The sequence below is a fragment of the Bos grunniens genome, chromosome 13, assembly GCF_055505025.1.
Source record: "Bos grunniens cultivar Pamir isolate PY7600 chromosome 13, Bosgru_T2T1.0, whole genome shotgun sequence".
NCBI lineage: Eukaryota > Metazoa > Chordata > Mammalia > Artiodactyla > Bovidae > Bos > Bos grunniens.
The window spans coordinates 81950626-81977013 of NC_141177.1; the positions used below are offsets into that span (position 1 = coordinate 81950626).

At 40.5% G+C, this 26388-nt stretch overlaps 1 protein-coding gene across 38 annotated transcripts in view; it reads right to left on the reverse strand.

Annotated features, from left to right (window-relative positions):
* PLCB4 (phospholipase C beta 4) overlaps positions 1-26388 on the reverse strand; it is a 483574-nt gene that overhangs the window by 82333 nt on the left and 374853 nt on the right. For 22 of the 38 annotated variants that reach the window (XM_086335117.1, XM_086335142.1, XM_086335144.1 and 19 more), the window contains 5 exons: positions 25961-26045; positions 22321-22411; positions 20425-20520; positions 2558-2658; positions 802-837 (listed from right to left, as the gene is read on the reverse strand). In XM_086335117.1, the coding sequence (XP_086191243.1) occupies positions 802-837; positions 2558-2658; positions 20425-20520; positions 22321-22411; positions 25961-26045 (409 nt within the window). The remainder of the gene's footprint in view (positions 1-801; positions 838-2557; positions 2659-20424; positions 20521-22320; positions 22412-25960; positions 26046-26388) is intronic. The other 16 variants (XM_086335129.1, XM_086335149.1, XM_086335132.1 and 13 more) reach the window with 1 other exon arrangement.

Genomic DNA, 26388 nt, shown 5'->3' on the forward strand with positions numbered 1-26388 from the left:
TGAAACTGTTGGCAGCCAGAGGCAGAAATTTACTTTATGATTTGATTCCCACATCAGGGCTTCAGAAAGTACTATTTTCTTGTCTATGGGGTCCTATCTTATTTGAAGGAAAACCCAATATTCTTACTGTCTAAAGTCTGGAATAATTCTGGTTAAGTCTGATCCCAGTCTTCTCCTAAGATACTTGTGAAATTCTCTTCTACTAGAATTTCTTAAGATACTGGGGTCAACAAAGATAAGCTGATCTTTGATCATTGATGTTTGTTAGCTAAGCAGCTGTGACCAAGTTATTTTCATCTTTAAGGCCTTAGCCTTCTCATGCAGTTAGTGGGTCGGACTGTATTTGCTACACATGATGACTGACAGTAACAAGGTTGTCATCCAGGGAATCAGCCCGGTACCCAGCTTATGGTACTGGCATTACTAATTATCAATAAACATACAGTAGAAGAATTATACATGCCTTTGTCCATTGTCTAGGAATGAAATCTCAAATGCTAACTAAGAATATACCTAAATGCCCAAACACTTATTTTTAGAAAAATCATCTTATTTGTCTGCCCTAGGTTTTGTGATTCTATCAGGAGATAATCATTTCATCACATGGTTAATTTTTTATTTTGAAGACTCTTGTAAGTAGATGCACTGAGCACGTAAATATTATCCCTATAGTCTGATATTTCATGGGCGGTGGGTGGGAGAAGACAGAATAAATAGCAGTTAGTAACACCTGTTCAATATTGAATGACCACATAGTTTCTAATAATGAAAACAAAATGCACAATGGAATTGTTTTGTTACCTTTTTGCTGTTTTCATGTTCAAGGTCATCTGAAGCCTAAATTAGAGAAAGAAAATAATTTACTTCTCTAAAGGGAGAAACTCCAAGTGTACTAGCCCCTCACCTGTGGATATTTAAATATGTTAGTTACCTGTACACCTGCTATTCTATTTATCTGTTAAGATAGGACATTACTGGTGACATAAGGCCACAGATACAGTGAGAACTGAAAGGATATCATGGTGTAACTCTCTTCCACACCAGAAAAGCTCATCTTAATGCTTATCTCCATTTTGGCTGATAGTCTTCACCTATTTAGTGCTTCCTTAAGGTAATTTAGTTAGTGATCTAGTGATGGGGCTTGGGAAATAATCGGTGTGACCACCTCCTCTGGTATGTAAAGGATCACTCTTGAGCAAGTCAACACTCATGTCTGGGTGCAGATAAAGGTGGATAATGAGTTTAGAAGGCATCTAATAATCTGAAAGTAGCTGCAATGCTCTATATCAGAAAAGGTAAACGTAATGGTAGTATTCTCCTGGCTTCACTCAGCAGATAAATTTGGTCTCGTTTTCTTAGCACCTACTGTATACACCTACCTGCATCTTCATCCGTTGTCTTTAAAGATGAAGTACTACTGCTCCCATCAAAGACCATGTCAAAGGATTCAGTCATCACCCTGGATTTATTTATCCTAAAATTAACTGCCTCTGGACTCCTGGGTTCCCTTTAACCACTGGTTCCCCTTCACAGCCAAACTACTCAAAAGTATTGCTTCTCCTCACTTAGATGTGTCTGTTCAAGGGTCCCTACCCGCCCCGAAACTCCTCTTTTCAAGGTCACCATGACCCCCAGGCTAGCGATCCAGTGGACACTCTTGCATCTTCTTACTCTATCACTCACTAGTATTAAAAACCACCCACTTTGCCGGGCCCCAGTGGGGGTTGGGGAATGAGATGCTCAGAGGGTATGAACTTCCGGTTATAAGATGAGTAAGTCCTGGGGATGTCACGGACAGCATGGTGACTAGAGTTAACAATACTATTCCATCCCAGGTGGTGAGAGCGGTGAATCTGCCTGCCAATGCAGGAGACATAAGAGGCATAGGTTTGATCCCTGAGTCAGGAAGATCCCCTGAAGGAGGAAATGACAATCCACTCCGTATTCTTGCCTGGAGAATCCATCGACAGAGGAGCCTGGTGGACTACAGTCCTTTGGGGTAGCGAAGAGTCGGATAGGACAAAGTGACTTAGCACGCATATATACTTGAAAGGTGTTAATACAGCAGACCATAAATGTTTCCATAACACACACACACACACACACACACACACACACACACACACACACACAAAGGTGATTAATATACTGGTGCTTATTCTATGTTAGGAGAGAGATGAGACCTCCAATGGGTAGCACTGATTTTCTAATGAGGGTTTGCTGGGATGATTGGGGTCATTAACTCGATGATCTGAACAGCATCACCTTTGCTGCTGGGGTGCTGCTGCTGTCTTCCTGCTCACGTGTCATAAGGAAATAAATAACATTTGAAAGACATGGGCCAAAGAGGTAGGGGTCTAGGGGTCAACACTAGGCATGGCCGAAGAGTCACTGTACTGTGCATGCCTCGAGGTCAGATGCTGATTCTGGCCACCCCACTGAGAAGGGGAATTACAGGCTACCGTATTCTCTTGTGGCTCTCACATTTCTGAAATGGCATAACTACCAGCTGCCATCTCTTGGAAGTCATGAAAGCAAAGAGCACCAAGACTCTGACCTTCTTGACACTATTGGCAATAGCTTCCTTGTGACCCAAGTCATCTGCAGAAAGTTCATTTCCATATTTGTATTCAGGGTGGGCTTCCTCCTCTTGCTCAGCTGTGGGAAAGACAAAAGGAAAATTCATGAAGCTAACTTAACACCAAGGGGTCAGGCCTCCTCTGTAATCTTGGGTAGAACAGAAGCACTTTGAGATGGGAAGGAAGCTAAAAACAGGAATGTTTTAAAAAGTAACTTTTTTCAAGTTAAACTCTCACTAAAATCTTATCTAATCAAGGTCAACTGCACTGAGCATGATTTTTTTTTATTGAATATAGTTGGTTTAAAATATTGTGTTAGTTTCAGGTGTACAGCAAAGTGATTCAGTCATATATATATATATATATATATATATATTGATTATTTTCCATTACAGGTGATTATAGATATAAAACACTGTTCTTGTATTACACGGTAAATCATTGTTAGCCTGGTTTTTACATGCTTGACCCTTTTATAAGCTTTTCTTATGTGAATGATTACTTCTATCCTAGTATATACAATAACCCTAAAAATTAAAAGCCTCAAACACCTCAGGAAGATCTGTGACTCATGAAAGGATAGTTTGATCTTCTATGACACCCAGAGAAAACAAGATACAAAAGAAGGAAAATACATTTGATAATTCTGAAAAAGAGTCAAAAATGTCCACTTGAATTTTATGGGCGTAATGACTTGTGGCTGGGAGTGGTGTGATACAGAAAAGAAAGAACTTGGAAGGACTTACTGCTTCTGTAAATCATTTGCCAAATCTGGCTTAGGTTTAAAAGACTCTGAAGTCATTCCTGGGGTTCATGGTGGGGAGGGAGCAGGAAGTGGGTGCTATATCAGGCTGGTACCTCAGGAGCCTGGACTGAGCTAAGTAGAGAGGCAGAAATGCCATTATTCAATCCTTTGGTTCAGGAAATTACAAGAACTCTGGTATCCACCCAAGGCTGTCAGTGGAAAAAGGATTGCCTGTTGGAAAATTCTGTATTCCCATGATGCCCATCCTGCAGGGGCTCCCATAAATTTGCCTAAAAACTAGCCAGGAAGAGAAGACAGCCACAGGCCATCAGATAAGGTCAACACAAATCACACTGTCACTACACTGAGCATGAGGGACCTTTACTACAAAAACAAAGCCAAAAAAACACTGAAAATGTTTCTGACAGAGGTCAACAGAGCCATAAGAATTAGATGTATTTTTTAAAAAATAGTATGTTTAAAAGGTGGAAAGGAGAATGCAAGAACAGGAGTAGATGAAAAACTTTCACTGATTCTAAGGTGCATTTCCCCCACGTTGGAATATATCTAATATGGCAAAGTATTCTTTATTTTATTTTTTATTAATATTATTTTATTATTATTTTTAAAATATAAATCTGTTCATTTCAATTGGAGGCCAACCACCCTACAATATTGTATTGGTTCTGCCATACATCAACATGAATCCGCCACGGGTGTACACGTGTTCCCCATCCTGAACCTCCCTCCCACCTCCCTCCCCGTACCATCCCTCTGGGTCGTCTCAGTGCACCAGCCCCAAGCATCCAGTATCATGCATCGAACCTGGACTGGTGATTCATTTCATATATGATATTATACATGTTTTAATGCCATTCCCCCAAATCATCCCACCCTCTCCTTCTCCCACAGAGTCCAAAAGACTGTTCTATACATCTGTGTCTCTTTTGCCCTCTCACATACAGGGTTACCGTTCAATGGCATTTTATAATGCACTAGAAGCAGTTTTCTTTCTTTTAGAATAGCAGTGCCTTTCAATCGGCAGTATCTTAGGTTCAGAAATTTGGATGACTTTATGCAAGGTGCCATTCCAGGGAGTGGATGAAGGCAAGGGAAAGCAGTCAGACACCTTCCTCTTCTGGAACTGAAATTCTGGTGATGGGCTATTCTGGAGGCAGATGATTTTTTCCTAAAGTAAGTTATCTAGGCTTTGGGCAGGAAAAAAAGGATCTGAGAAACTGAAAGAGGTCTCAAAATAATCTAGGCTAGTGTATTCACTTATATCTAAAATAAACAGATTCACAGATATGATTTGATGTGTCTGAGGTCACAGAGTCAGAATATGAACCTAGATTCTCAGGCTTCTTAGACTAAAGCTCTTAATGTGACACTGGATTTCTGTGACCAACAACAGTCTGTGACCAAGATTTTGAAACCTCTGACCATCACTATTGAATTTCAATTTTATAGCTAGTTTAACCTGCCCAGCCAGATAAAAACTACTTGAATTTCAAGGGGGTATATTCCACAGAAGTGGCTGAGACTTAATAACTGCTTTAAAAGGGTTGTACAACTAAAGGTTGGCATCTCTTGATGGTGCTAACACCAACAACTGCACACAATGTTGGTATTCCCCACTTCTCATCTGGTCACATCTCTAGGGTTTTCTATGTATAATACAAGGGATTTGTATTAATTTTGTATCCTGCAACTCTACTCAATTCATTGATCAGCTCTAGTAATTTTCTGGTGGTATCTTTAGGGTTTCCTATGTATAATCCTGCTCATCTGAATCTATGTCCAGCCTAATAACTGGACACACATATTCACTGACTGAGAGCCTTTTTTATTTTCCAAAGCCTTCAGGCAGGTCTGCACTCTTGAACTGTGCTTGGTTTTCTGTTGAAGTATTTAAATTAGAGACTCCTCATTCATGTGTAGTAGGATTATACTGTGATAGAGGGTAATTACAGCCAACTGGTTGACCAGAACTAAACTCAAGTATGACTGAGGGGACATAAGACTCATATGTAGCGGGGATAGCAGACATCTTTACCGTTAGAGAGAAACTCAGGTACGTATGAATTAACACATTTCTGTCAGAGCAACTAAAACTTTACCACAAACTTTTCTGGAATAACATGGGAGTTACTAGAGGCAAATTTATTTTGTCTCTAGGAATGATGAGCATCTGTATAAAAGTTGGGAAAGTAGCCTTAAGGATGGTAAGTGGATCATACTGACCCCTCATTTTAGATGAATGTGTGTATGTTCAAGAAACTTCACATCTCTGACTCATATCATTTATATTGTTTTTCCTTTTTTAAAGACAAACAATGATTTTGCATATTCTGTTCTTTATATTTCTATACATTAGAAGGACAATGTTGTGAGGTACAAAAGGACTTGACCCTGGAGTCAAGGCAATTTGAGATTGAGTCTTAGTGTCATTGCCAACCAGCGGTGGCACCACATGTAACATATGTTATTTATCTAAGCTTCAGTTTCTTCATCTGAAAAATGAATGTAATAACTGTTTCATTAGGCTGCATAAAGATTAGAGAAGGCACTGACGTAAAGCACTCGATCACAGTTGGTACAACAATTGTAGTTGTTGTTATCATTAATATTATTATTATTTTTCTTAATGTATTTCATTATTATATAGCTTTACTGGATTATTATCTAGTAACATGTTTTTGATTATCATCTATGAAAGTTAACCTAAAGTTAAGGGTCAGTTTTTATATAATATTCAGACTTTCAAGGTTTAAAAGTACTTTATTGATCTTTTAAATATTTTTATTGGAGTATAACTGATTTACAATGTTGTGTTAGTTTCAAGTGTACAGTGAAGAGATTCAGTTATACACATACATTTATCCAATTTTTTTCCATTTCTTTTCTCATATAGGTTATTAAGAATACTGACTAGAGTTTCCTGTGCTATACAGTAGGTGCCTGTTAGTTATCTATTTTATATGTAGTTGTGTGCTGACAAACAGATTCGAGGGATTAGATCTGGTAGGCAGAGTACCTGAAGAACTATGGTGGAGGTTCATGATATCATACAGGAGGCAGTGATCAAGACCATCCCCAAGAAAAAAGAAATGAAAAAAGGCAAAATGGTTGTCTAAGGAGGCCCTACAAATAGCTGAGAAAAGGAGAAGTGAAAAGCAAAGGAGAAAAGGAAAGATATACCCATTTGAATGTGGAGTTCCAAAGAATAGCAAGGAGAGATAAGAAAGCCTTCTTCAGTGATCATTGCAACAAATAGGGGAAAACAGTAGAATGCAAAAGACTAGTTTTGTGCTGGCAAGATGGTGGGGTAGAAGGATGTGGGCACTTATCTTTTATGAGAACTCCAAAATAACAACTCGCTGCTGAACAACCATCTATAGGAGAATGTTGGATCTGACCAAAAATAGATACCCCACATCCAAGGGCAAAGGAGAAGCCCCAGTAAGATGGTAGGAGGGGTGAAACAGCATTTAGAAACAAACCCCATACCTGCCAGAGATGCTCAGAGGGTTCAAACAAAACCTTGTGTGCACCAGGACCCAGAGACCCCACAGACACTGACCAGACCTGCTTGAGTCTCCTGCACAGGTATGAGTCAGCAGTGGCCTGCTGCAGGGGCTCTGGGTGCAGCTACCTGGTCACACAGCCTGTGGCATAAGCCCTCTTGGAGGAGGTTGCCATTAACCCCACCATAGAGCAGCAGAGCAGACAACCCACAAACTGCAAAACAATTATACCAAAGAAATCCTTGCACTGTTAAGAAAGTTCTAGGACCCACAACAGATGTCCCAACCTGGGGATCTGGCAAAGGGACTGAGAAATCCCAGATAATTTGACTTTGGAGGCCAGTGGGATTTGATTATAGAACTTACACAGGACTGGGGAAACAGACCTTTGGAGGGCACAAACAAAACCTTGTGGGCACCAGGATCCAGGAGAAAGGAGCAGTAACTCCACAAGAGACTGACCCAGACTTGCCTGTGAGTGTCCAGGAGTCTCCAGTGGAGGCAGTGGGGTGGCGGTGGCCTGCTGCAGGGTCGGGGGCACTGTGTACGGCTGTGCATGCGTGGGACCTTTTGAAGGAGGCTGCCATTATCTTCATTACCTCCACCATAGTTTGGTCTCAGGTCAAAAAACAAGGACGGAAGAGGGCCTCGCCCATCAACAGAAAATTGGATTAACAAATTACTGAGCATGGCCCCGCCCATCAGAACAAGACCCAGTTTTCCCCACAGTCAGTCTCTCCCATCAAGAAAATTCCATAAGCCTCTTATCCTTATCCCTCAGAGGGCAGACAGATTGAAAACTACAATCACAGAAAACTAATCAAACTGATCACATGGACCACAGCCTTGTCTAACTCAATGAAACTATAAGCCATGCCCTGTCAGATCAGATCAGTCGCTCAGTCGTGTCCAACTCTGTGCAACCCCATGAATCGCAGCACACCAGGCCTCCCTGTCCATCACCAACTCCCGGAGTTCACTCAGACTTACGTCCATCGAGTCAGTGATGCCATCCAATCATCTCATCCTCTGTCGTCCCCTTCTCCTCCTGCCCCCAATCCCTCCCAGCATCAGAGTCTTTTCCAATGAGTCAACTCTTCGCATGAGGTGGCCAAAGTACTGGACATTCAGCTTTAGCATCATTCCTTCCAAAGAAATCCCAGGGCTGATCTCCTTCAGAATGGACTGGTTGGATCTCCTTGCAGTCCAAGGGACTCTCAAGAGTCTTCTCCAACACCACAGTTCAAAAGCATCAATTCTTCGGCTCTCAGCCTTCTTCACAGTCCAACTCTCACATCCATACATGACCACAGGAAAAACCATAGCCTTGACTAGACGAACCTTTGTTGGCAAAGCAATGTCTCTGCTTTTGAATATGCTATCTAGGTTGGTCATAACTTTCCTTCCAAGGAGTAAGCGTCTTTTAATTTCATGGCTGCAGTCACCATCTGCAGTGATTTTGGAGCCCAGAAAAATAAAGTCTGGCACTATTTCCACTGTTTCCCCATCTACTTCCCACGAAGTGATGGGACCGGATGCCATGATCTTAGTTTTCTGAATGTTGAGCTTTAAGCCAACTTTTTCACTCTCCACTTTCACTTTCATCAAGAGGCTTTGAGTTCCTCTTCACTTTCTGCCATAAGGGTGGTGTCATCTGCATGTCTGAGGTTACTGATATTTCTCCCGGCAATCTTGATGCCAGCTTGTGTTTCTTCCAGTCCAGCATTTCTCATGATGTACTCTGCATATAAGTTAAATAAGCAGGGTGACAATATAGAGCCTTGAGGTACTCCTTTTCCTATTTGGAACCAGTCTGTTGTTCCATGTCCAGTTCTAACTGCTGCTTCCTGACCTGCATACAGATTTCTCAAGAGGCAGGTCAGGTGGTCTGGTATTCCCATCTCTTTCAGAATTTTCCACAGTTTATTGTGATCCACACAGTCAAAGGCTTTGGCATAGTCAATAAAGCAGAAATAGATGTTTTTCTGGAACTCTCTTGCTTTTTCCATGATCCAGCGGATGTTGGCAACTTGATCTCTGGTTCCTCTGCTTCTCTAAAACCAGCTTGAACTTCAGGAAGTTCATGGTTCACATATTGCTGAAGCCTGGCTTGGAGAATTTTGAGCATTACTTTACTAGCGTGTGAGATGAGTGCAATTGTGTGGTAGTTTGAGCATTCTTTGGCATTGCCTTTCTTTGGGATTGGAATGAAAACTGACTTTTTCCAGTCCTGTGGCCACTGCTGGGTTTTCCAAATTTGCTGGCATATTGAGTGCAGCACTTTCACAGCATCATCTTTCAGGATTTGGAATAGCTCAACTGGAATTCCATCACCTCCACTAGCTTTCTTCATAGTGATGCTTTCTAAGGCCCACTTGACTTCACATTCCAGGATGTCTGGCTCTAGGTCAGTGATCACACCATCATGATTATCTGGGTCGTGAAGATCTTTTTTGTACAGTTCTTCTGTGTATTCTTGCCATCTCTTCTTAATATCTTCTGCTTCTGTTAGGTCCATACCATTTCTGTCCTTTATCGAGCCCATCTTTGCATGAAATGTTCCTTTGGTATCTCTGATTTTCTTGAAGATATCCCTAGTCTTTCCCATTCTGTTGTTTTCCTCTGTTTCTTTGCATTGATCGCTGAAGAAGGCTTTCTTATCTCTTCTTGCTATTCTTTGGAACTCTGCATTCAGATGTTTATATCTTTCCTTTTCTCCTTTGCTTTTCACTTCTCTTCTTTTCACAGAAATTTGTAAGGCCTCCCCAGACAGCCATTTTGCTTTTTTGCATTTCTTTTCCATGGGAATGGTCTTGATCCCTGTCTCCTGTACAATGTCACGAACCTCATTCCATAGTTCATCAGGCACTCTGTCTATCAGATCTAGGCCCTTAAATCTATTTCTCACTTTCACTGTATAATCATATGGGATTTGATTTAGGTCATACCTGAATGGTCTAGTGGTTTTCCCTACTTTCTTCAATTTAAGTCTGAATTTGGCAATATAAGGAGTTCATGATCTGAGCCACAGTCAGCTCCTGGTCTTGTTTTTACTGACTGTATAGAGCTTCTCCATCTTTGGCTGCAAAGAATATAATCAATCTGATTTCGGTGTTGACCATCTGGTGATGTCCATGTATACAGTCTTCTCTTGTGTTGTGGGAAGAGGGTGTTTGTTATGACCAGTGCATTTTCTTGGCAAAACTCTATTAGTCTTTGACCTGCTTCATTCCGTATTCCAAGGCCAAATTTGCCTGTTACTCCAGGTGTTTCTTGACTTCCTACTTTTGCATTCCAGTCCCCTATAATGAAAAGGACATCTTTTTTGGGTGTTAGTTCTAGAAGGTCTTGTAGGTCTTCATAGAACCGTTCAACTTCAGCTTCTTCAGCATTACTGGTTGGGGTGTAGACTTGGATTATTGTGATATTGAATGGTTTGCCTTGGAAACGAACAGAGATCATTCTGTCGTTTTTGAGATTGCATCCAAGTACTGCATTTTGGACTCTTTTGTTGACCATGATGGCCACTCCATTTCTTCTGAGGGATTCCTGCCTGCAGTAGTAGATATAATGGTCATCTGAATTAAATTGACCCATTCCAGTCCATTTCAGTTCACTGATTCCTAGAATGTCGACATTCACTCTTGCCATCTCTCGTTTGACCACTTCCAATTTGCCTTGATTCATGGACCTGACATTCCAGGTTCCTATGCAATATTGCTCTTTACAGTATCGGACCTTGCTTCTATCACCAGTCACATCCACAGCTGGGTATACTTTTTGCTTTGGCTCCATCCCTTCATTCTTTCTGGAGTTATTTCTCCACTGATCTCCAGTAGCACACTGGGCACCTACTGACCTGTGGAGTTTCTCTTTCAGTACTCAACTCCATGTCCAAGGAGCCATGGCTGCACGTGCACAGAAGGGCCTAGAGGAGCTATCCCACGTTGAAGGTCAGGAAGGGCGGCGGTGAGGAGATACTCCTCGTCCAAGGTAAGGAGCGATGGCTGCACTTTGCTGGAGCAGCCGTGAAGAGATACCGCACGCCCAAGGTAAGAGAAACCCAAGTAAGATGGTAGGTGTTGCAAGAGGGCATCAGAGGGCAAACACACTGAAACCATACTCACAGAAAACTAGTCTATCTAATCACACTAGGACCACAGCCTTGACTACCTCAATGAAACTAAGCCATGCCCGTGGGGCAACCCAAGACGGGCGGGTCATGGTGGAGAGATCTGACAGAATGTGGTCCACTGGAGAAGGGAATGACAAACCACTTCAGTATTCTTGCCTTGAGAACCCCATGAACAGTATGAAAAGGCCATGCCTTGTAGGGCCACCCAAAACGGATGAGTCATGGTGGAGAGTTCTGACAAAACGTGGTCCACTGGAGAAAAGAATGGCAAACCACTTCAGTATTCTTGCCTTGAGAACCCGAAGAACACTATGAAAAGGCAGAATGATAGGACACTGAAAGATGAACTCCCCAGGTCGGTAGGTGCCCAATATGCTACTGGAGAAAAGTGGAGAAATAACACCAGAAAGAATGAAGAGACAAAGCCAAAGAGAAAACAATGCACAGTTATGGATGTGGCTGGTGATAGAAGTAAAGTCCAATGCTGTAAAGAGCAATATTGCATAGGAAACTGGAATCTTAGGTTCATGGATCAAGGCAAATTGGGAGTGGTCAAACAGGAGATGTCAAGAGTGAACATCGACATTCATTTACAAATTAGTGAATTAAAATGGACTGGAATTTTTAATTTAATTTTAATTTAATTCAGATGATGATTATATCTATTGCTGTGGGCAAGAATCCCTTAGAAGAAATGGAGTAGCCCTCATAGTCAACAAAAGAGTCCAAAATGCCAGTACTTGGATGCATCTCAAAAATGACAAGAGTGATCTCTGTTTGTTTCCAAGGCAAGCCATTCAATATCACGGTAATCCAAGTCTATGCCCCGATCACTAATGCTGAAGAAGTTGAAGCTGAATGGTTCTATGAAGACCTACAAGACATTCTAGAACTAACTCCTCCAAAAGATCTCCTTTTCATTATAGGGGACTGGAATGCAAAAGTAGGAAGTCAAGAGATACCTGGAGTAACAGGCAAATTTGGCCTTGGAGTACAGAAAGAAGCAGGGCAAAGGCTAACACAGTTTTGCCAAGAGAACGCACTGGTCATAGCAAACACCCTCTTCCAACAACACAAGAGAAGACTAAACCATGCATGTTACCAGACAGTCAATATCAAAATCAGATTGATTATATTCTTTGCAACCAAAGATGGAGAAGCTCTATACAGCAAGCAAAAACAAGATCAGAAGGTGACTGGCTCAGATCATGAACTCCTTATTGCCAAATTCAGACTTAAATGGAAGAAAGTAGGGAAAACCACTAGACCATTCAGGTATGACCTAAATCAAATCCCTTATGATTATACAGTAGAAGTGACAAAAAGATTAAAGGGATTAGATCTGATAGCATGCTTGAAGAACTATGGATGGAGGTTTGTGACACTGTATAGGAGGCAGTGATCAAAACCATTCCCAAGAAAGTGAAGTCACTCAGTCGTGTCCAACTCTGGAGATGGACATAAACGGCAGCCCATGAGGCTCCCTTGTCCCTGGGGTTCTCCAGGCAAGAATACTGGAGTAAGTTGCCATTTCCTTCTCCAATGCATGAAAGTGAAAAGTGAAAGTGAAGTCACTCAGTTGTGTCGGACTCTTAGCGACCTCATGGACTGCAGACTACCAGGCTCCTCCATCCATGGGATTTTCCAGGCAAGAGTACTGGAGTGGGGTGGCATTCCCAAGAAAAGGAAATACAAAAAAGGCAAAATGCTTGTCTGAGCAGGCGTTAAAAATAGCTGAGAAAAGAAGAGAAGCTAAAGGCAAAGGAAAAAAGGAAAGGTATACTCGTTTGATTGCAGAGTTCCAAAGAATAGCAAGGAGAGATAAGAAAGCATTCCTCAGCAATCAATGCAAAGAAATAGAGGAAAACAATAGAATGGGAGAAAGTAGAGATCTCTTCAAGAAAATTAGAGATACCAAAGGAACATTTCAAGCAAAGATGGGCAAAATAGAGGACAGAAATGGTATGGACCTAACAGAAGCAGAAGATATTAAGAAGAGGGGCAAGAATACACAGAAGAGCTTTACAAAAAAGATCTTCATGACCCAGACAACCATGATGGTGTGATCACTCACCTAGAGCCAGACATACTAGAATGCAAAGTCAAGTGGGCTTTAGGAAGCATCACTGTGAACAAAGCTAGTGGAGGTGATGGAATTCCAGTTGAGCTATTTCAGATCCTAAAAGATGATGCTGTGAAAATGTTGCACTCAATATGCCAGCAAATTTGGAAAACACAGCAGTGGCCACAGGACTGAAAATGTCAGTTTTCTTTCTTTCTTTTTTTTTGTTTTTTACTGAAAAATCTTTCTATTTATTCATTTATTTTTTAATATAAATTTATTTGTTTTAATTGGAGGCTAATTACTTTACAATATTGTATTGGTTTTGCCATACATCAACATGAATCTGCCACGGGTGTACATGTGTTCCCCATCCTGAAACACCCTCTGACTCCCCTCCCCATACCATCCCTCTGGGTCATCCCAGTGCACCAGCCCCAAGCATCCTATATCATGCATTGAACGTGGACTGGTGATTCGTTTCATATATGATATTATACATGTTTCAATGCCATTCTCCCAAATCATCCCACCCTCTCCCTCTCCCACAGAGTCCAAAAGACTGTTCTATACATCTGTGTCTCTTTTGCTGTCTTGCATACAGGGTTATCATTATCATCTTTCTAAATTCCATATATATGCATTAGTATACTGTATTGGTGTTTTTCTTTCTGGCTTACTTCACTGTATAATAGGCTCCAGTTTCATCCATCTCATTAGAACTGATTCAAATGTAATCTTTTTAATGGCTGAGTAATACTCCATTGTGTATATGTACCACAGCTTTCTTACCCATTCGTCTGCTAATGGGCATCTAGGTTGCTTCCATGTCCTGGCTATTATAAACAGTGCTGTGATGAACATTGGGGTACACATGTTTCTTTCAATTCTGGTTTCCTCAGTGAGTATGCCCAGTAGTGGGATTGCTTGGTTGTATGGCAGTTCTATTTCCAGTTTTTTAAGGAATCTCCACACTGTTCTCCATAGTGGCTGTACTAGTTTGCATTCCCACCAACAGTGTAAGAGGGTTCTCTTTCCTCTCCAGCATTTATTGCTTGTAGACTTTTGGATCGCAGCCATTCTGACTGGTGTGAAATGCTACCTCATTGTGGTTTCGATTTGCATTTCTTTGATAATGAGTGATGTTGAGCATCTTTTCATGTGTTTGTTAGCCATCTGTATGTCTTCTTTGGAGAAATGTCTGTTTAGTTCTTTGGCCCATTTTTTGATTGGGTTGTTTATTTTTCTGGAATTGAGCTGCAGGAGTTGCTTGTATATTTTTGAGATTAGTACTTTGTCAGTTGCTTCATTTGCTATTATTTTCTCCCATTCTGAAGGCTGTCTTTTCACCTTGCTTATAATTTCCTTTGTTGTGCAGAAGCTTTTAATTTTAATTAGGTCCCATTTGTTTATTTTTGCTTTTATTTCCAATATTCTAGGAGGTGGATCATAGAGGATCCTGCTGTGATTTATGTCGGAGAGTGTTTTGCCCATGTTCTGCTCTAGGAGTTTTATAGTATCTGGTCTACATTTAGATCTTTAATCCATTTTGAGTTTATTTTTGTGTATGATGTTAGAAAGTGTTCTAGTTTCATTCTTTTACAAGTGGTTGACCAGTTTTCCCAGCACCACTTGTTAAAGAGATTGTCTTTTCTCCACTGTATATTCTTGCCTCCTTTGTCAAAGATAAGGTGTCCATAGGTGTGTGGATTTATCTCTGGGCTTTCTATTTTGCTCCATTGATCTATATTTCTGTCTTTGTGCCAGTACCACACTGTCTTGATGACTGTGGCTTTGTAGTAGAGCCTGAAGTCAGGCAGGTTGATTTCTCCAGTTCCATTCTTCTTTCTCAAGATTGCTTTGGCTATTTGAGGTTTTTTGTATTTCCATACAAGTTGTGAAATTATTTGTTCTAGCTCTGTGAAAAATACCGTTGGTAGCTTGATAGGGATTGCATTGAGTCTATAGATTGCTTTGGGTAGTATACTCATTTTCACTATATTGATTCTTCAGATCCATGAACATGGTATATTTCTCCATCTATTGGTGTCCTCTTTGATTTCTTTCATCAGTGTTTTATAGTTTTCTATATATAGGTCTTTAGTTTCTTTAGGTAGATATATTCCTCAGTATTTGATTCTTTTCATTGCAATGGTGAATGGAATTGTTTCCTTAATTTCTCTATTTTCTCATTATTAGTGTATAGGAATGCAAGGGATTTCCGTGTGTTGATTTTATATCCTGCAACTTTACTATATTCACTGATTAGCTCTAGTAATTTTCTGGTGGAGTATTTAGGGTTTTCTATGTAGAGGATCATATCAAAAAGTGAGTTTTACTTCTTCTTTTCCAATTTGGATTCCTTTTATTTCTTTTTCTGCTCTGATTTCTATGGCCAAAACTTCTAAAACTATGTTGAATAGCAGTGGTGAAAGTGGGCACCCTTGTCTTGTTCCTGACTTTAGGGGAAATGCTTTCAATTTTTCACCATAATGTTAATTATGTTTGCTGTGGGTTTCTCATATATAGCTTTTATTATGTTGAGGTATGTTCCTTCTATTCCTGATTTCTGGAGGATTTTTACCATAAATGGATGTTGACTTTTGTCAAAGGCTTTCTCTGCATCTATTGAGATAATCATATGGTTTTTATTTTTCAATTTGTTAATGTGATGCATTACATTGATTGATTTGCAGATATTGAAGAATCCTTGCATCCCTGGGATAAAACCCATTTGGTCATGGTGTATGATCTTTTTAATGTGTTGTTGGATTCTGATTGCTAGAATTTTGTTAAGGATTTTTGCATCTGTGTTCATCAGTGATATTGGCCTGTAGTTTTCTTTTTTTGTGGCATCTTTGTCAGGTTTTGGTATTAGGGTGATGGTGGCCTCTTTGGAAGTTTACCTTCCTCTGCAATTTTCTGGAAGAGTCTGAGTAGGATAGGTATTAGCTCTTCTCTAAATTTTTGGTATAATTCAGCTGTGAAGCCATTTGGACCTGGGCTTTTGTTTGCTGGAAGATTTCTGATTACAGTTTCAATTTCTGTGCTTGTGATTGGTCTGTTAAGATTTTCTATTTCTTCCTGGTTCAGTTTTGGAAAGTTGTACTTTTCTAAGAATTTGTCCATTTCTTCCAAGTTTTCCATTTTATTGGCATATAATTGCTGATAGTAGTCTTATGATCCTTTGTATTTCTGTGTTGTCTGTTGTGATCTCTCCATTTTCATATTTAATTTTATTGATTTGATTTTTCTCCCTTTGTTTCTTGATGAGTCTGGCTAATGGTTTGTAAATTTTATTTATCCTTTCAAAGAAAAAGCTTTTGGTTTTGTTGATTTTTGCTATGGTCTCTTTCGTTTCTTTTGCATTTATTTCTGCCCTGATTTTTAAGATTTCTTTCCTTCTACTAACCCTGGGGGTTCTTCATTTCTTCCTTTTCTAGTTGTTTTAGGTGTAGAGTTAGGTTATTTATTTGACTTTTTTCTTGTTTCTTGAGGTATGCCTGTATTGCTATGAACCTTCCCCTTAGCACTGGTTTTACAGTGTCCCACAGGTTTTGGGTTGTTGTGTTTTCATTTTCATTTGTTTCTATGCATATTTTGATTTCTTTTTTGATTTCTTCTGTGATTTGTTGGTTATTCAGCAGTGTGTTGTTCAGCCTCCATATGTTGGAATTTTTAATAGTTTTTCTAAAATGTCAGTTTTCATTCAAATCCCAAAGAAGAGCAATACCAAAGAATGTTTAAACTACTGTACAATTACACTCATCTCACATGCTAGCTAAGTAATGCTAAAAATTCTCCAAGCCAGACTTCAACCTCCCTAGTAGCTCAGTAGGTAAAGAATGTGCCTGCTATGCAGGAGACCCAGGTTCAATTCGTGGGTCAGGGAAATCTCCTGGAGAAGGAAATGGAAACCAACTCCAGTATTCTTGCCTAGAGAATCCCAAGGACAGAGGAGACTGGCAGGCTACTGTCCATGGGGTCACAAGAGTTGGACATGACTTAGCAAATAAACCACCACCATCATCAGGCTTCAGTAGTATGTGAACCATGAACTTCAAGATGTTCAAGCTGGATTTAGAAAAGGCAGAGGAACCAGAGATCAAATTGCCAACATCATTAGCTCACAGGAAAAGCAAGAGAGTTCCAGAAAACCTGGTTTTTTGAGTACGCCAAATTCTTTGACTGTATAGATCACAACAAACTGTGGAAAATTCTTAAAGAGATGGGAATACCAGACCACCTTACCAGTCAGGCGGTCACTAGACCGCCTCGTGAGAAAACTTTATGCAGGTAAAGAAGCAACAGTTAGAACCAGACATGGAACAACAGACTGGTTTCAGACTGGTTTCCAAATTGGGAAAGGAGTATATCAAGGCTGTATATTGTCACCCTGCTTATTTAACTTATATGCAGAGTACATCATGCAAAATGCCAGGGTAGATGAAACACAAGTTGGAATCAAGATTGCTGGGAGAATTATCAATAGCCTCAGATACGCAGATGACATCACCCTTATGACAGAAAGTGAAGAGGAACTAAAGAGCCTCTCGATGAAAGTAAAAGAAGAGAGTGGAAAAAATGGCTTAAAACTAAACTTTCAGAAAACTAAGATCATGCCATCCAGTGCCTTCACTCCATGGTATATAGATGGAGAAACAATGGAAAGAGTGACAGACTTTATTTTGGGGGGCTCCAAAAATCACTGCAGATGTTGATTGTAGCCATGAAATTAAAAGACACTTGCTCCTTGGAAGAAAAGTTATGACCAACCTAGGCAGCATATTAAAAAGCAGAGACATTACTTTGCTGACAAAGGTCCATCTAGTCAAAGCTATGGTTTCTCCAGTAGTCAAGTATGGATGTGAGAGTTGGACTATAAAGAAAGCTGAGCACTGAAGAATTGATGCTCTTGAGGTGTGGTGTTGCAGAAGACTCTTTAGAGTCCCTTGGACTGCGAGGAGATCCAACAAGTCCCTCCTAAAGGAAATCAGTCCTGAATATATTCATTGGAAGGACTGATGCTGAAGCAGAAACTCCAATACTTTGGCCACTTGATGTGAAGAACTGACTTATTGGAAAAGACCCTGATGCTGGGAACGATTAAAGGTGGGAAGAGAAGGGATGACAGAGGATGAGGTGGTTGGATGGCATGACCGACTCGATGGACATGAGTTTGAGCAAGCTCCAGGAGTTGGTGATGGACAGGGAAACCTGGCAGGCTGCAGTCCATGGGGTCGCAGAGAGTCAGACACAACAGAGCGACTGAACTGAACTGAACTGAGTTGTGTGTTTATGTTGATCCTAATCTCTTAATTTATCCCTTCCCCTGACATTTCCCCTTTGGTAACCATAAGTTTGATTTCAAGATCTGTGTTTGGTTTTTGTTTTGTAAATAAGTTCATTTGTATCATTTTTTTATTGATTTGTTTAAATACATTCCTTTTAAGATTTTATTTTTAAATCTTGTTCAGGTTTATGATTTGTAAAAAGTGTGAAATAAAATAATAGGCAATGTGGCAGACTGCATTTTCCAAAGACAGCTGCAATAGTATCAGTTTCCCTCTGACTCTTCTGCAATGTGATCTAGTTACTCACCCACCCACCAGAATGTGGGTGGGCCTGGACTAAGACTGTGCTAATGAATAAAACACAGGGGAAGCAATGATATGCCATTCCCAAGCATAGCTTTTAAATTGTTTAGCTGCTTCTGTTTTCTGCCCTTCGGAACACTAGCTCTCAGGACATTTCATCAAGGAGGTTGGCCACCGTGCTATGAGAAGTCCACACCACAGAGAAAGGCCTCATAGGGTGCCTGTGTCAACAGATCCAACTGAGCTGTCACAGCCAGCCAATGTCAACCACCAGCTCTGAGTGAGCCATCAGGTGCTGGCTCAGGGGACCTTCAGATGACTCTTGATGTCGTTTGCCAGCAACCACATGAGAAACTAAAGGGAAAGCCCCCATCCTGAGCCCAGGTGACCCACAGAACCAGAAGAGACAGCAGTAAAGTGTTTTGGGGTGGTTTGTTGCACAGTAAGAGATGACCATAACGGGCACTGATTAAATACCGTCAGCTAACTCCAGCCTCCCTGCTATTCGTATAAAACCTATGAACGTAAGTCATGTTCCCATGGTTTGGACATGCAACATAAATCACTTATAAAGTGTCTTCCATAGTCAGGAATCTTTTTTAGGGGCTGTGATTATGATTAGTTGGTTCTCACAGCTTTTAGGTTTTTATCTATAATGTCAAACTTTCCTAAAATCTATTCTTCTATTTTAGATGTTTATATAAAAAATAGAGTTTCTATAAGCATTTCTAAATTATTTACCCCAAAAGCACTACTTAAACTCAAGGCTCTAATCAACAGACACACAGTGCATACACAAGTTATTCTGTTAATCAATTTTCATGTCATTTGTTAATCAATCCTCATGCTACATAACAAATAATTTTCTAACAACATTCACAATCTTCCAAATGACCTATTTAAAACCAAAGGTTATGGTTGTGGCTATATGGCCAAAGTAAAATAGAAGGTAATAGCAAATATTGAAATATTTTGAGCAAAGCTGCCTTTGCAAAAATTATTCTGTCTACTAGAATATAGCTTATTGTAGTGAGATGGTGATTTGAAGAAATTTGAACTTGAAAGTTTGATTCTGACTTTGAGTTTCTAATTCACTATCAGATCAGATCAGTCACTCAGTCGTGTCCGACTCTGCGACCCCATGAATTGCAGCACGCCAGGCCTCCCTGTCCATCACCAACTCCCGGAGTTCACTGAGACTCACATCCATCGAGTCAGTGATGCCATCCAGCCATCTCATCCTCTGTCGTCCCCTTCTCCTCCTGCCCCCAATCCCTCCCAGCATCAGAGTCTTTTCCAATGAGACAATTCTTCACATGAGGTGGCCAAAGTACTATATGTGCACACAAACCAAGCATTTACTGAGGGTCCCTATCCATGTTCCTTCCCTTTTAACTTGCCTGAACTGCTGTCATGAGTAACAACACTGATGTTCATGTTTTGCTGATAGAAAAGGACTACAAAAATGTTCTTTTTATTCTAAGCCCTGTCTTCAATAGCAAGTGCTTCAAGGATTCTCTGACTGTGAGTTTCTGCTGAACAGCTGAAGGCATAGCAGAAAAGGAGATGACTAAGCTACTAAAATCTAGTGTGTAGGGAAATCCTAAGCCATACTATTTGGAAGAGTACTCCTAAATACCAGAAGATTAAGGATGGTGCAGGTACCTACAAGAAATTAAAATGTCACATGATATAAAAGGGTCCATGAGATAAATTTAGGTTTTCCTTATTTTAAAAAGTATGTTTGTAAAGTGTAAATTTAAAAAAAGAATAACTCACCACTTTCTATTTCCTCTTCATTGTCATCCTCTAAGATGTTCACCGGAGCAGCGGATTCTCCGGCTTCCATCATGCTTTTCAAAGCTTCAAGCTGTTCTGTTATTAAAATAAACAAGGAAATGGAGACAAGGGTTAAGTCACTTATAAAACCGGCTTAAAGATGGACATAAAGAAGGATGAAAAGGGAAGAGAAACCTATTGTCCAGGCTCCCAAGGCTCAGCCATGGCCACAGTCTTTCCAGTCCTGGTGGCCTTGACTCCTGAAGGCATGTGCAACTATGCCATAGCTGGAACATAGTTGGAATACAGGGGAAATGCCCCATATCCTGGTCACCAGGCTGCAAAGTCACAGCTCAGTCCCTCAGAAGGATCTGAGGCTTGATACAAAACCCAGAATTTGTAGCATATGGCACAGACCATGGTTCATGGCAATTACAGTTAAGTGACATAAGAGAAACTGAAAAACTTCAGGAAAAAAATATTTGCAATTGATACAATCCAGTTTTTATCCTAATGTATAAAAAACCCTCAGAAGTCAATGAGATAGACACATGAAATAATTTTTAAATTGGGGAAATATAGGAGGGCAAATCATAAATAATAAAAAGAAACTAGTCATCAAAGATATACAATTAAAAAATTAAATTATTATTTTTCTTTTATTAGTTGTGAACACATATAAAACATGCCCAATAGCCAGCAGCATTAAAAATATTGCTGGGAAACAGATGTTCTTCATATATTATAGTGGACATATAAACTGGTACAACTTTTCTGAAAGACAGTACAATAAGATACATCATGATAGAAAATGTACACAGGCTTTGGCCAATCAACTCTAACTGTACCAAGTGATTCCAAGGAGAAGGCTGCATAAATGCATGAAATTAACATCCAAGCATGTTCACCATTGTTTTCATAGCAGTGAAAATCTATCACCTAGGGCCTGGTTAAATTACACTATATTCCACATAATAAATGTTACATAGTGTTTCATACACTAGAATTTTAAAAAAGTTTTATACATTAGAATTAAAATTAGTATACAGATTTATATCTCACTGGATAAAAGAATACTTAATTGCTTGAATTAAAACTGACCAAAAGTATATTTAATATGATCCCAACTTTGTTAAAAATGTGTGTATATATCAAAAAGTACATGTGTATATATATGTCTACAGTACATGTATATATGTGTAAAATATATCATTTAGTAGTTTTTTTATTTTATTATATTTTTCTTTGTTGTTTTCATTTTCCTAAGGCATTATTGGTATTGCAGTGGAGTTAATATAATTTCAAAATTTTAGTTTAGAATATCCAAGGAAAAGCCACAATGCAATCATACCAATTTTTGATGTTATTCCTTCACTGAACTAAGAGATTTGATGGAAGAACATACTTGCAAAGAAAATGTTTTCAGAAAACAGAGGGGGCAATATCTAGATAAAATCACTTCTGTCTGCCTGTCTGTCTCATTCACATCTACATTCTCATATTACCTTCAACCCTGTTTATGTACATATCACAGGGGAAACTGCAAAGGGTAACTTTTAAAGAGGACTTTAAAGTGTATGAATTGATAAAGTGCTAGCTCCTTTATCTTGATAAATTCTAAAATGCTTTTTTCGCTTTCTCCTCATCTTTCTTGAGGATTCCTCCAAATGCTGATCTATAAATACATGAATAGGTTTTCCCATTGCAAGAATGGGTTGATGTAGAAACTAAACTTGAGTGGAAATGTGGCAACTTTGTTCTGAACAATATGTAGACAATTAGACCCACTTCCTCCCCAGTCAGTGGTTTTAATGTATGTTTCATTCAAGATTGCTGAACTGTCTAAAGATGCAACGTATGTATGCCTTCTGTCATCGATGAGTGTATTTGACTTACTTTTTTCAACCTCGGGTTTCAGTCGTTTGTTTTTGATGAGTATTTTTCTTTTGAGGTCATTTGGGGATGGCAAGGGTCTGCCTGGTTCCAGCTAGAGACAAACAGAAAAGGCTGATTGATGATAGTTTTACTTCTTCATTCTCTGTTCCAGACCAAAATGAGCAGAAGGCCTGTGAGTTACACAACCAACATCCAGTAGGTGGCAGTCAGCACAGCCTTATACTTTCATTGCACACCCCAAACTAGCCCATGCTTTGCCTTAAGCTAAAGCTGCAAACTTGGCACCAGAAAGGACTCTCAAGGTTCGCAGAGCTGCTCTGCTCTCCCCAGGGAGTGGGCTCCAACCTGCAGTGGTCTCAGGGAACGGGATCCACCTCAACCCCAGACCTTGACCCTCTTTAAGTATCTGGTAAAGTAACAGGGGTCATGGGGCTGGCTGGTGTGGCTAAGTGTAGTGTTGGGCTGTACCACAAGCTGGTCTGCTCAGTAGAGTGATCTACCCTCAAAGCTCAGGACTGTGGCTTTGTGGGTTCAATAAGAGAATCAAGAAGGAAGTGGTCCTAATGATTGAAAAATGACATCTACTATGGTTTCATTTGCTTGGATTGATATCTTCAAAGGAGATGTTCCTTTATTTGATGACCTCTGATCACAAGCTGGAATCAAGATTGCTGGGGGAAATATCAATAACCTTACGGTAGAAAGCAAAGAGGAACTAAAGAGCCTATTGATGAAGCTGAAAGAAGAGAGTGAAAAAGCTGGCTTAAAACTTCACACTCAAATAACTAAGATCATGACATCCAGTCCCATCACTTCATAGAAAATAGACCGGGGCAAAGTAGAAATGGTGGCAGTTTTTATTTTCTTGGGCTCCAAAGCCACTGGAGACGCTGACTGCAGCCATGAAATTAAAAGACGCTTGCTCCTTGGAAGGAAAGCTATGACAAACCTAGACAGCATATTGGAAAGCAAAGACGTCACTTTGCCGACAAAGGTCCGTATAGTCAAAGCTATGGCTTTTCCAGTCGTCATGTATGGACGTGAGAGTTGGACCAAAAAGAAAGTTGACCAAGTAAGAATTAATACCTTTGAATTGTGGGGCTGGAGAACTCTTGAGAGTCCCTTGGACCGAAAGGAAATCAAACCAGTCCATCCTAAAGGAAATCAACCCTGAATATTTACTGGAAGGACTGATGCTGAAGCTGAAGCTCCAACACTTTGGCCAGGTGATGCAAAGAGCTGACTCGCTGGAAAAGACCCTGATGTTGGGAAAGACTGAGGAGAAAGGGGCAACAGAGCATGAGATGCTTGGATGGTATCAGATTCAATGGACATGAGCAAATTCCGGGAGAAAGTGAAGGTCATGTGCTGCTGTCCATGGGGTTGCAAAGAGTCAAATATGACTTAGCAACTAAACAACAACTGATCCATGGAACTGTGTCTTACCCATCCCCATCCGCTCTCCATCCCCCTACCATCCATCTATACAACTACCTATCCTTCCACATGTCCATTCATTTTCCAAACTAATTTTTATACTATTTATACATGCAAAGCACTGTGCCGTCCAACATCCATTCTGTCTCAAATGAAACCCTTGGCTGAAAGTCTGCTTCCTTTCGGAAGCCTGCTGTAACCAGTTCACTCCCAGTGATCCCTCTTACACTTGGATATTGGCAATAAATATTCAACACATAATAGTCCATCTTCTTTTTCAGTTATGGTTTTACATTTGTATCCTGTGGTCTGCTCCCAGGACTGAAAGTTCTGAAGTTCAGATCTTAGTCTCATTTATATTACAGACTTCCCATAACCTTTCATGTACGTGCACATCACTTCACAAAAAATGCAGAGACCTTTCTGTTAAAGCAAACACCTTAGTCTAACAAAGGAAATAAAATACTCAAAGGACCAAGGTAAAAACTAAAATAAATAGACCTGTTTCTTAGTTTAGGTTCCCTTAGAATCGGTATGCGGAGAAGGCCATGGCACCCCAGCCCAGTACTCTTGCCTGGAAAATCCCATGGATGGAGGGGCCTGGTAGGCTGCAGTCCATGGGGTCGCTAAGAGTCAGACACGACTGAGCAACTTCACTTTCACTTTTCACTTTCATGCATCGGAGAAGGAAATGGCAACCCACTCCAGTGTTCTTGCCTGGAGAATCCCAGGAACGGGGGAGCCTGATGGGCTGCCGTCTATGGGGTCGCACAGAGTCGGACATGACTAAAGCGACTTAGCAGCAGCAGCAGCAGCAGAATCAGTATGAGACAAAGATGAAAGCACCAGTCATTTATTTGGGAGGCAGCTCCAGGGAATCCCAACAGAGGAGAAGGGTGAGAACAAGAAGAAGGCCAGCCCATCAGGGGAGTGTTATCGAGCCCTGTGTGTGGGAGTGGGATCTCCCTGCGGAACCCGGGGGGCAGGGGGGACCAGGTGCTCAGTTGAACCTCCTGAGAAGTGGTGAAGCACGGGGTAGAGGTGGTGATTCTCTGGCGCCTCTGGCTTGACGATCCCGTGTGGGCAGAGCTCCGGGACCAGAGCACCCCCTGAGCCAGCAGTGGCAGGGGCGACAGGTGGACATTAGGCCGCTAAGTGGGGAAGTGGGAAGCACTGCAGGCTATGGATGGGGCACCAGCAGCCATAGCTTCAGCAGATGGTAAATATCCTTGTGTAGTTTTTTCAATTCCCACAGATGCACTTCTACAAAACTCATTGTTAAACCACCTGATGTGTTCCCAGGGAGCACAGATGTCAGTCATGGTGATGTTCGATTGCTGCCTATTGTTACCGTGTTTGGGGCAGTAGGGGGCAAAACACTTCATTACTGTCGAATATTTCATACTTTCACTCCAGGAGTTTCTTGTTACTCCCAACATCTTGTGACAGTGACCCTTAACCACTTGGGAGGTGTGGATCTTTGAAAAAATCTGATGAACTCTCTAGAATGACTGTATACAAAAAAAACAAGCTGTATGTAATTAGAATGAGCTCACAGACCCTGCAACGCCTGTCTATGGGGCACAGGACAAGTTCTTTGCCTGATGAAGGAATTAGCAGGTTTAACAAATGAAGCTCAAAAATGGGCATATAACATTGCCCAAGCGTTTGATTTGGACTTGGGAGCTTGAACTTCAGGCTCCTGTGACTTGATCCAGGGAACTTTCCATAGCAACAGGCTCCCATGAGTGCTGACCCCTGGGTGTACATTTGATTTACCTGGAGAGCATTTAAAAAAACGCCATGCATAATCTCACCATAATCTCACCATGAATGAATCTCTGAATGGGGCTAAGGCAGAGGTATGTTTCATGGTTCCTCCAGGTGATTCTAACCTGGCACTGAATTTGAGAATGATCACCAACTCTAGACCCAGGCCACTGTGCACTTTATGAAAATTTAAGACAGAGGTTTCAGAAACCATAAAGATCCCACAATCTTCTGAATTAATTTGACCCAGATGTTTACATTATATCTCTCTCTACACACCTTTCTGAAGCTCGGTGGAAGCTTTCCATACCAACGAATTTAAACAAATATGAAGCTCTTTAACATCAGTCCTCCAGAACTACTTGACCCTTCAGAACTGAATTTCAAAACAAATCCATTCATGTTAGAAATATGGTTTGCTAAAAATACATACTGGATGTGATTCAAGTGCTTGTTTCAACAGGAGATCTCCAAATAGATCTTCACAGTATTTGGACATCTTGTACTGTTGATATTTGCTGGAGGGAAAGAACCGACATTTGTAAACTCAAACATCCATTAACTGTCCAGGATAAGAACAAGAAACATCCATTCCTAGCGATTAAAAACTCCCACTCACCAAAATGATTGTGTCTTTGATGCTAATGAGCTAATTGATGTAGGTTAAAAAGTAGATTTTGCTGCTGAACTAAGAGCTGGTAAGCAGAAAAAAAGTGTCTTTCAACTCCATCACATCTGACTACAAATATATTCCAAGTCTTCTAACTCCATGGAACTTTGAGCAAGGTGTCCTGCTCTCTGACCTTTGGTTTAGAGGAAGCATTTCTAAAACATATTAAGAGGACTCTTTTTTTTCTCTTT